Consider the following 12356-nt stretch of genomic DNA (forward strand, 5'->3'; position numbering starts at 1 on the left):
GGTGTAGCAACACAAACGTTGTTTCATTGAGAAAACAACCACAATGTAAACAACTACCTCATGCAAAAATGATACCTGATGTAAAACAGCTAATATAGATGTCACTTGAGCTGCTAGGAAAGTGGTTCAGTGTAAGTGAAGATGGTTTTCTAATTTGCTTTTGATCATTTGTTTTATGTGTTTTTATTCAAGCTGCATTGCACTTTGCACAGATCATTACAGATATATTTTAGGCAAACCGCTCAGATATATTCAAAACAAATTGAAAACTTTCTTCAGCACATTTCGGCTGTGTTATTTAGTTCAAAGAGAGTCCAGCACTGGCTGTGCTTGTTTGTTGCACATTACAGTGTGCAGAAAGCATGGCAGCAGGAGCCCCTGCTTGAAGCACTGTGAGGCTCTGAGTCGGTGGTCTATGTGAGCTCCCTGTTATCAGACGCCAGCAAAATGCCATTCTGCCTCTGTAGATGCACTGATCTCTTCCTCTTGCGTTCACAGGGAAAGGTCAGATAGCTACAGAGCAAATTTCATTTTTAAACAGAATGATAGGACATGCCAGAGGGCAAAAAACATAAGGTTACAGAGACATCAAAATAATAAAGGTTAGAATTTTGCATTAGGAAAAAAAGATCCAAAACTCCACATTACAAAAGCCTGAGATTCCAATTAGTTGAAACAAGGAAAGTTAATGTAGTGTTGCAGCGTTGCTAGGGTAATGCCCGTGTTCTTCTTCATTTGCTTTTGTCTTCTGTCACATCATCAATAAAAAGGAGTGACCCAGTGCCATTAGCGTTCATGCGTGACCATGCCATCACATGTTTCAGAGATGATGTATGATCTGGATTATGAGCCGTTCCAAAGTGTCTCCATATTTCTTTTATTTCTATCATTCTGGCACAAGTAAAACTTAGCTTGATCTGTCATAAATTATATTTAATGAATCTCTTCTTTCTGATGGTTTTTGGTGGAGTCTAATATAGCCTTTGAGGTTTATAAAATGTTTGCACCTTGTACTGGATTCTCTGTATAGTTTTTTTTTTTTTTTACGGTAAGTTTGGGTTTGAAATGCCACCTCCTGCAGAGTGTTCTTTACTTGGCCAGATGCTGTGAAGACATTTTTCTTTACCATGTGTTGTCCTTTGTAGACTTCTAGACTTTTTTTTTTCTGTTGCCAAGATCACCAGAGTTTTCCTTTTCTGTTTTCTTTCATGTTCCTCAGCATGCACCAACCTTTGATTTGGCCACTCTTTCTTTTACTGACGGATACAGTACGTTTCTTTAGGCACCTTAAAAATATCTAGTTTCATTTGCAATGAGAGCAAATCAGATGAAATATTATGGTTTATGAGCAAAAAAACACGTCCAAATGTTAATTTTCTCCAGATCTGGAGTCAACTCTGACTGAATTCCTGAAGATACAATGAAAGAATTCAAGTTCTTTTTCAAAGTTCTTTTGATGTCCCTGCCTCCTAAATAAATGAATCTAAAGACCTAGCACTGTTAAAGGAATGTATATGGCCCGCTGCCATACATGCCAGAACTCTGCATACGATGATTTTTAAAATAAAATCATCGTATGCAGAGTTATAACCACTTTGATCGAACTTTGCAAACATGCATGATCACCTGTGATACTGAGAGATCTCATCCAATCTGTGCTCAGAGAATGTGTTGAGGAGTACTCTCAGCTACTAATACGCCAGCTTTAGCTCTTTACTGAGTGAATTGCATCCATTTTTGTGTTTGCTAAGGTATCTTGGTTGTGGTGGCCATCTTTTTGAGAGTTTCATTAAAATCTGTTCACTAGTTCTTGAGATCTGTGAACCTAAATATAACCATTTTCTTTTGTTATAAAAGCTACAGAAAACATTTTCCAGAGATTCTAGCAATCTCAGTTATCCTCATTTTACACTAAAAGCTTTTCAAATATGGATGAGCTTCCATTCATTTAATCAAAGATGATCATGCTGGTGTCCGATCATGTTTTTATAAAAGTGCTGATGGTAGTTTTTGTGAGTTGGACCAAGTAACATGGTAGGATGCAAGCATAATGTTTAAATTTACATAAACCATTGTTTTCTCTTTTATTAATAGCAGCAACATCTTAGCATGTTTTCCACAATGCCTGAGCTGTTGAGAAAACTCGATCACCTCACTTGTATTAAGCTGAAGCCAACATTTTCCACTTTAAAACATATAAAGTGGAGAGAAAAGAGGTGGTGATTCAGGAAGTGCACTAAGGTGAAGTGGAAACAAGCATTATCCTAAAATTTACACCATGTACAGTACACTTAGTGGGATAAAAACATTATGGATAAAAAGCAAATTACAGTTTTTTTGTCAAACCACCAGTTCAACAAGCTTACGTAATTTTTAACTGCCTCCATCTATCATTACACAACCATAAAGAGCAAGGAAATATTGTCATTAAAACATACACTGTGGCAAGAAAACTGCAGTAAAATCTTGTGCACATGGCAAATACCTTGAGCTTAAACAAAAAGAAAGAATAATGTAAAAGTGACTTATATCTGAATGACATATTAAGGTCACTTTAACAGATCATTGAAGGCAGAAATGTTACATTAATTATGTTTGTAAAGGATTTTAGATGAAGAAAACTGAGATACTTACACTGCACTTCCAGGAATTTGCGTGCTCGAAAGTCCTTGACTGCAGGATGGTCCACGATGCAAATGATTGGCACGCCATCATCCTCCTTATTGACAGTGAACGCCACCCGACTGGTTACTGTGTACATCTTGTCGTAGGTCAACTCAACTCTGGGCTTTCCTGTAAGGAATGAACACGAGGTAATTTAAACAAAACGGGTACAGTACAACCCCTCAACACAAGGTGAACTTCGCTGTTTTCCAACTGATTGGGACGGTGACAGAAAGCTGAAGAACATCCAGACTGAAGTTACCAGATGGGAACAAAGAAGCTAAACTTAAACCCTTGAAGCTTGTTGGGAGAACTACACCTGCAGAAATGAAGGATTGATGGCAGGATTTAACAGGTGCTGTGATTCAGGGAGAGGTTAATTGGTTTTCTGTGGAAATCTAAACCAACTCGATCCATCTAAGGTGTCTTCTTGTGGATGAACAAGACAACTCTGCAGTTCTTGAGTGCTGCAGGATTAGCTTAAAAGCCTACCTTTTCTGGGCAGGACTCTTGGTCAGAATGAATAATTCTGTTCTATCTGTTTCACAACAAGCTAGCAGGAGGCTGACAGTACAAGAAATAAGATCCAGTACAATTTACATATTCACATTCATTGTTAGATGAAAAATGTCCTCCCATTGTTAGTATAATTATTTTTTATCCTCATGTTTTTTATGACTTATTAAAATTCTTAGATAAGTCAGCTCATTTCCATGCATGAAGGTTCATGTGTTAATTTGCTTTGACCTTTTATTTTTGAAGGCAGGCGTTAAATGACGCTGATCCACGCAACGTCTCTCTGGGTTACATTGTGACTCGCTGTGTCTGTTTTTATAAAACAGCACATTTTTGGACAGCATCATTTTTAGCTTTGAAATGTGCACCTAGAAAAAGAATGGATCCCACACACTGTTTCATAAGTGACGCCCCAGGACCTTCCTTACTTGAAAAAAAAGGCATCCCATCACACCAATATTCTCCCCATTTCAGAGTTAAAAATCCAGTTATCAAAGAACTCATTTTCTGCTTCATCAGCAGACTTAATGAAGGTCGGACCAAAATGTAAACAGAGATTCGGCAGTAAGAGACAGTGTGGAAACTCAGAGTTCTGTGCCTTCCGCTGATAAAGGTATTCAGAGCATAAAGTATGTATATATTTTTAAACTTTGGCCTCCCACGTGGGCGACAGCACTTCAAGCTCAGGGGTTTCAGGTTTTTTCTTTTAGAATCTAAGCTGTTCTGATATGTGCTCCTCTTGACAAAGATCTCTTATGTTTTTTTTTCTTGGAATTTGCTGGAGTCTCTCTCCCTGCATGGAGGTCACATCCCTGAGTGCTCCGACGGCCACTGTGGCCTCCCCTTTACACGACTACTCGACTTTCCTTTCCGCTCTTCATATTTCTACAGCTTCTCGTATTCTTTCTTCCTGCTGTCACTTCGGATCCCTATATCTATAATGTCATCTATCATTTTTTTTTTTTTTTTATTTATGGTGGAAGTGATTAGAGCGTCCTTGATAAAGGTCAGATATGATGAATTAGCCAAAAATAGCTAGCCGTCCTTGGCTATAACTGTAAATCACTCATTATTAGGCTTTGTGACATCAGATTTATCGTGTGGGTATTTTTTCCCAGCATTTCCTGACCATATACTTGCAAAGCATACTCCTTCTCTGAGTGGCTGATCTGTAATTTCACACTGACACTGTGTTCCCAGAAAATAAGAGGGATACGTGCAGACAGGGCATGTGAACATCACAGTCACAAAGCAAGATTGATTACTTTTATCCTTTTGTCCTACTTTCTCTGAGTTCTTTGCACAAGTGTGTTTGTGTATTATTAAGAAAACAAATGAAAAAAAGGTGAATGAGTTTGCTAAAAGAAAAGCTGGATCAGGAGGAGAAATGTGCAAATGTGAACATTTGAATCTATCAGTTCATCTTTCAGCACTTTCCATCCACCCCTCTGCTGCAGCTCAGCCACTGGGGCGATGCCATTGCTATGGTGATGGCTGTCTTTTAGGATGCCAGGAAAGCAAACAGTGTAAAGGAGCGGGTTGTCATAAATAAAATCCACCAGAGGCTTCAGATGCATGCATGCAAAGATCAGAAAAAGAGGAACTGAAAGTGTCTGTTCAGATCAAAATATCTCAAGATGCAAAAAACTGCAGTATGATTCAAAAATCTATTTCTGAAAACCATAGGAATTTGTCTACAGGTTTGAACTGAGTACAAAGGAATCTAATAATAAGGTGTAATTAGCATAAATTGTAAGGTTATTGAGAAGATGAATGAGCCGCCATCTTATTTCCTGCCTATCCTTCCTTTTCTACCATCTGTCTTTGGCTTAAAAAAAGAAAAAAAAAAATCTTCACTCTTTAAGAATTCCTTCCTCTTCTAATTTTGCACTAATAACTATTTCTGCAGGCCAAATCCTACACGAGGCCGACAAAGTTAAAATACAGCTGTAAGCTGGTGGAAGTTCTTTAGCAGTTGACCACCTGTCACTTCTCTCCTCCTACACGGGATAATTTATCACCAGCAAGCAGCTGCTAACTCTACATCCATTTGTGCTATGCAGAGATAAAATAAAAGTACCCTCCTGTGCACAGTGTGGTACCAAACCTGACTGGTGCTCAAATCTCAGGAAAGGCAGTGGAGACAAAGTAATTTCAAAAGATGGACATCTGAGTTCTCAAACTGTGCAGCATCAAATATTAATCTGCTCAAGCAGAGACAATGGAGCTCCGGAGTGAACCAAACAGTGTTTGACAAACCCCTGTGCCCACTGACTTCTGTGGAAAAAACAGGAGGAGCAGAGAGGGGTGATGCACAGTGTAGCATCCCGTTAGAGCAGATGTACAAATACTCCACCAAAGCAATTACCTCAACTTCTGTCCACGCATTGGCACATACAAGCAACTGGAGCTTTGCTACATCTGTGTGCTCATGGTATCAAACAGTATCCTGTGTAGCAAATCTCTCTAAAAAAAAGGGTTAGTGTTTATTATTGCGAATCTCTCATCTAAATGGAATTTTCCTGATTGACAGTTTGACCTTATTATGTTTTGATAGGCTTCATAGAAAGATATTAGCTGGTTTTAGCGGCAAGAAACTAGCAATCGTTGACCTCTACAACGCTCTAAAAGTGTGTGTTGGTAAGATTGGGACGATGGTTCAGAAATATGTTTTGAACAGTGGTATATAAAAATAGCATTCCATGAAGGAACGCATATTGCCTGGGCCTTGTAAGAGGAAAAACTGTTAACCAAAGATCTTGTGTGACTGGTTAGTGTTCAGACTACGTGCTGGGGATGACTCTCAGCTACTACCACACTAAACTTTAGCTCAATATCTATAAAAACAAATGAGCCATACCTATTGTTGTGATTGCTAAGGCTGATTAGCTGTGGCAGTCATCTAGAATAAAGATCTTTGTTTAAAATTACTAGAATACTGAGGAATAGGGAGGAATCTGCAAGGTGTCCAGGCTCTTGTGGCTGCAAAACGGGCCCAAATCATCAACCCTCTACCACCATGCTGACAATGAGATTTTAGTACTGACAAGTTGAATTTGATTAATTGCCAAACATAAATAATTTTCCTCTCATCTGTTCAAAGAAACTTCAGACATTTTGTGATTAACTTTGCAAATCTGTGCTTCCATGTTCTTTATTTTGTGAGATATGAGCTTTAACAAGATGAACATGCTCAGTCTTTTTTACTAACTGTACTGTTGAGATGTTTACCAGTTAGCATGCTAACTTAACTCTAACCTTGGGTTGAACTTACTCAGATGTCCAATCCTGAGATTAAAAACATTTTTTAAATCTTCTCCTTGTTAAAGTTTCTACATCTTGAATTATGGACTCAAAATCGTTTGGCTGCCCTAGATTGATGGGTAGATCATTGCTCGTGTCCTTTATTCTTCGTATGGTGTTAACACACACCTGAAAGGTCCAAACTGAGAAACTCTTTACATTTTTATAGACAGACTCACATTAACTGAGGATCAAGAAATCAAGTCCAGTTGGACACTAATCAAATATATCGTTGAATTCATAAAACAACTCTAAAGGGTTGTAATTTTGTAAGTTTTTCTAAAATACTCAATGACAAAATGCAACCTGTGATCATGTATTTTTGTTGATTCTATCCTCATACGTTAAACCTTGGAAGCAAAAGAAAATGTGTTTTTTATGGACTGTATAGGAGTGGAAGGTAAATGTTTTACCTGTTCAGTCGATAATAATCGCCTGTTAAGTTTGACCTGCTGTTTTGAACACAAATGCAAAAAAATTGGCCTCTGATGACCAAGATGACTAAAATTATTATTATGATAAAAAAATTGCTGTTTGAACTGGTAACAGAACGGCTCAGAATGTCAGACTGAGCAGGTTTTATGTAATGGTGCTTTTTTTCTATGCAGCTTTAATAAAACTGGTGCCTTCCGTGCAACGACAAAGCAGAGGAGCTCTGACTTTTTCACACCTTATTCAAAAAATCCCTCTAAAATTAAGATGTTGAAAGAATATATAAACTTACTAATTGCTGTCGTGTCATTGTTTTGATTGTGTTTTTAGATATGATGACTGGGAAGATGGAAAAATCTGATTACCAAAAGAAAAGTTTATTCTCATAAATTAGTAATACTTCTACGTTTGAGAACGTCCAGTTTGTCAAGCACTGAAAATATTCAGGGAGACTTTCTGTGAAGCTGTGCCATTTGAGATAAATGTCACAGACGATTGCTGATGGTCAAATAAAAGCTGAAATTGCATTTTGAGAATTCAGATATGAGCTCAGTTAGTCCTCCTTGTCCTGCGCCTCCACGTTTCCCATCACTGAAATTTATTGGTGTGCAGAATTTTCATGGGACAGAATGAGAAAACACATACGGGTTCTGTTATGTAAAATATACATTCTGTCCCTTCAACACCATCATATACTTTTACTCCAAATGCAGTTTTAGCCGTGTGTCCAGACTTCCTGCTGGGGCAGAGCGGGTTAATTGAAATCACCCATGGTGTTCTCGCAGCACTTGATTCTAATGGTTCCTCTGCTCCCTGTCAGTCAATAAAAGTGCCCTGCCAACTGCCTTATTTTTGTTAGCTTTAAAAGAACAGGGAGAAATGCCCTGCACTGGAATGATCCCTTTTTTATATGACTTTCACTGTATTGTTAGCTTGGAAAGTGGAGATATCAGTGTCAGGGCATAAATCACTAAACAAACAGGATAAGAACAGTGGGGAGAAAAAAAGAGATAATGGTTTTGTGTATATTAGGAGGAGTAGCTGGATTTATATTGGCAAACGTACCAGTTGCCAACTTTTACTAATATTTGAGAGTTTGATTATCATTTAAGATAATCCTAAAGAATTCTGGGGCTTTTTATTAAACCTTCAGAGAGTTTAAGTAACGGCTGCTTCAGTACCTGAGTCATTCTGTTTCTGCACATTTTTTGTGTTCCTGTTCTCACTTGTATTGGCATTCTTTTGACCCCCTTTACACTGGATGACAATCCCGCAACACTTTCCGTGACCTACCTGACCTACAGCTGAATATCAGCAAACTGGAAAAGCCTCCTTCAGAGTGAAGACAGTCATGATGCTGCTACAGTTTTAGCATTCACCAAATGGGTCTTTCCTGCTTCTTTTCACATCCCAGAGACGCTCTCCTGTGCCCTGGCACTGCTCTGGACTGTGTTGTGATGTGCCGGGTTGTTTCCATAACCGGGTCAAGCTCACGGTTGCAGCCTAAGCATGAGGCCAGCGTGACCAGTCCTGGTTCAAGTTCTTAAAGACCAAGTAAACACAAGCTATTCGCTATTAGCTACTAGTTGGGAACTAAAAACTGAGAGAAAATAGGTAACTTTCCCATTGATTTTGAGTGCTTGTGACCAAGCAACCAGTGAGCCACGCAGCGGCGTTTTGAGCAGCATGTTTCTGGAAACAGAAGTTTTTAGATATGAACCTTTAGGGCTGCAGCCTCGGATGTTTTCTGTCATGGGAAAGCACTGTGCACGTTTTCAAGTACAGCTCTACCGCTGGAAAGATTTACAGAATCCAAACTGAGAATGTTTTGAGACGCCCGGAACAAGTCTGCAACTATTTTGCCACACAGACGTTTTTTTTTAAACAAGTTTAAAGTTCAAATGAAAAGACTGCAAGCCTCTGCGACTCGTGAGGAAACAGAGAAGCCCTACAAAAACAGACATTTAGGAGACTCCCTCGTGAATACCGTTCAACTAGTCTCTGACAGTTGCAGCCAAGAGATGCTTTCCTTGCTACACATTCTTGATCCCATAAACCCCATCTACAGTATGTTTTGGCTGCTTTTTTTAGATTGATGCAGGGTTATCATCTGCTGTGATGGAGGCTTCAATGCCAGGAAGGCAGTATACCACCAAAGTAAAACAAATTGTGTTCCCTAATTAAGTTTCTTAAACAGCTGGAGTTTGTGTGTGTGTAACTAACATGCCTTGCTAAAAAGAAAACAATTACTAAATGTATATCGAGTCAATTGTTTTCCACTTATATAATAAAATAATCATGCATGAAATGAATAAAATAAACTGCATTTGTTGGCAGCACCTTTGATCCAAATGGTCCAAACACAGCGTTGTGACAACTGAGTCATTAAGTAAATCTACATTTTATGTTTCTGCAAAAGGAAAACAAACAAACAAAAATCTTTGTTGAAGAACTTCAAAAATAGCAAGCCTTAGCTGTAAATGCCAATCAATTTCTTACAAACGTTAAAAAAGAAAAACTATAATTGTAGCTGGAGTGTATTTAAAAATATACAAAATTATTGTCTGCTACTCGACTAAACAAGTAAGGGAGCACTGTCATTGCGAACACAAAGTAAAACAGGATAAATAAAGCAAACAATTACACAGTACATTATGTTAACAAAATAAAAAAAGAACAGAATTACATTCGAATGGCCAGACTGCAGGATGATCCTGTTTAAATGAGATATCTGCAAACTGAGCAGTATTTAAAGTGACTAACAGCTCCAGCACTTATTAGTTTCACTAAGATCATTAAAAGCAAGTGCAAAGAATGTGAAACATTATTAGTTGGTGTGTTTACATATGCTTAAAGTGAATATTTTCTCTGAAGTCCTGTTGTTTTTTTTTTAGCTGTTTGTATATAATTGCTTGTCCGAAGCAGATCTACAATCTCACAAAATGTGGGGAAATAATTTCCTTGTGTTTTACTGTTTCTGATCAGACAGAGAGGATCTGAAAGCTATTCAGGTTTGTAGTGCTTTGCAAAGTCAAAGCTGAAGAAGCAGTGCTCCTGGCAGACATAAATCCACCCTCTTGAAAGTGCAGCTGCCTTGCAGTCTATTATTATTTTCTTACAAGAGCCGCCTCTGCTAGCACTAATTCTAATGTGTCAGCTACAAGAAATCCCCATCAAACACCCCACAAACACATCTGAGGAACTGCTTTCTGATGCTAATCTCCAAATCAAAAACAAGAAGAAAAAAGAAAAACCTCATATATATTTTGTGTCAGCACAGTTGCAGTTAATAACCTCGGATCTGTTTTAATCAATCAATTCCCAACAAAACCCCTTTCAGCTGTGCATGTCTTTCACTGACACTGTTTTTTCTCAGCTGCAGGTTTGCTCTGTAAAATTTCTGATTGTACAACCTTAATGGTCTCTGATGAGATTCTTTAAACTTCAGTAAAAGACAACGTCTGTGCTGTGATTTTAGTCACATTAGCTGATAAAATAATGACTCAGACGAAGTTAGAGGTTATCTACATCTCATCCTTTTTTATGTTAGTCATGCTGCAGTCAGCTGCATTTCAGGTGATGTTCCAAGTGGCTTTTTTTTTTTTTTTTTTTAGTTTTTTTTACTCTCTAAACTCTTCCAGAAGTGGGGCAAAGCAGACACAGCCCATTTTGGATTCAAAGCTACAGAAACCAAAACAGGCTCTCTGAAACAGGGATAAAAGCAGGGGTATAATAGCCATGAAGCAATAAACAATCTTTATGGTGAATTCAAACTTGAGCTAAAACCTTGTGTAAGACATGCCTTAAACCATAATGAATGTTATTTAAAAAGTAGGTTTATTTCTTAACAGAGACTCGTCAGATCTCAGACGTAGGGCTCTCTGGGCAGGGTCTGAACAATATCTAACCTATCTTACCTGCACTTTCGTTGCAGCCTGGGGTACGTCTTCTTGCCGAAATAAGCATCTTGTGCAAAACCGGTGGCAACATAAAAGTTTATAAAACAGCATTCACATGAGCCGCTATCGAATGTTGAGAATTGAGGTGTTTTAGGACAGCAGCAATCCACTTTGGTTAGCTTGTCAGTCCTGTAAAAATAAGACTCCTGCAACAGAGCTATCTGCAACAGCTAAGATATTAATTATTTAAATTCTTTTCTAAAAAGCCCACTTCAAAATCTGAACAATCACTTTAAATGTGGGGTATCATAGGACTGTGGTGGCTGGTGACTAGTTGGTGACTCTAAATTGGAGGAAAATTGGGAGAAAATGGGTGAATTTTCTGTTGCGGTCTGACTGAATTCTGAGTGTCTGTCACGGTTGTACCTTTTATGGTTATTCTGTTGCTTGTATTGGTTTCTGGAATGTGGTTTATTTGAATTTCAGAGTTTTTCAGTTATTTGTAGTTTGTTTTGTCATCGTTTCTTTGAGCCTCAGACTGTTTCCCTCAGCTCTAATTAGCATTTAATTTCACAGCTTTGTTCCATCTGTTAATCAGCTCACCTGCTCACTCATCACCAATCTAATTGTGCAAACAATACTATATAGGAGGTTTAGAAAACAGCTTGCACAGCTTGGATTTCTTTTGTGCATCTGAGCATATAAATACTGACCAAACCTTCACATTTAAAGATAATCTGTTGCTTCTTTTATCAGCAAGCTTCAGTTAAAACTGTTGAACGCAGTGATTTTATTGTTGGCCTTTCAACAGCTGGAACAACACTGTTTCCACTTGTCAGCAGAATAATGATCTGATTTAACTACTGCATCATTTTTATGATGTTCAAAACCTTCTGCCACCCAATCCCTGACTTAAGCACATTGTATTATTTTCAGATTTGAGCTGATCAGTGAAGGTTTAAAGTGCTGCATTGTAGAGGCGATGCAGTTCCGGGGCCTTCAACACAGGCTCTGATTGGGACCTTTGTTTGAAAGTCTTTACAAAGCTCAAATCTGGGCTCTGAGGTAGAGTTGCCTGGCAGGAGGCCTGTTCAACCCCTGAGCTCTGCATAGACTTCTAACGCTCAGCTACCTTTGATGAAGGCATGCAAGCTGTCAGGCTGCCAAGCAGCTCTGGCCACCTCCGCATATCCTCCGCTTTAATGGCACCGGCTTTAAGCTCAACGTAACAACTAACAGCACTGAAGACCAACAGTAAATAAGTTTATTCAAATGCATGGTATGGAGGTTTCACAAACGAACAAGTGTGAGCAAAAATTAGAGTTCAGCCCTGCTTAAATGTCAGAGTTAAAATCCCGCAGCTTGCATTGCTTCCAATCTTTGTGTTCTATTTGCACTCTGTATACAGATAAAAAAGTGCCAGGTGATTGTGGCTCGTTATGTAAAGAGGTTTCAGCAGTCGGCAGTACTTGGAAAGCACTGTGTAAAAGCAGATCCATTTCTGGTTCACTGGATAAACAAGTTCCAGAAACACCTCGACCC

At 38.5% G+C, this 12356-nt stretch overlaps 1 protein-coding gene across 6 annotated transcripts in view; it reads right to left on the reverse strand.

Annotated features, from left to right (window-relative positions):
- The window catches only part of cadm1a (cell adhesion molecule 1a), a 384640-nt gene that overhangs the window by 78389 nt on the left and 293895 nt on the right, over window positions 1-12356 (reverse strand). For all 6 annotated transcript variants that reach the window (XM_017419883.3, XM_017419886.3, XM_017419882.3 and 3 more), the window contains one exon: window positions 2635-2793. In XM_017419883.3, the coding sequence (XP_017275372.1) occupies window positions 2635-2793 (159 nt within the window). The remainder of the gene's footprint in view (window positions 1-2634; window positions 2794-12356) is intronic.

This window comes from Kryptolebias marmoratus, linkage group LG13, assembly GCF_001649575.2.
Source record: "Kryptolebias marmoratus isolate JLee-2015 linkage group LG13, ASM164957v2, whole genome shotgun sequence".
NCBI classification, from domain to species: domain Eukaryota; kingdom Metazoa; phylum Chordata; class Actinopteri; order Cyprinodontiformes; family Rivulidae; genus Kryptolebias; species Kryptolebias marmoratus.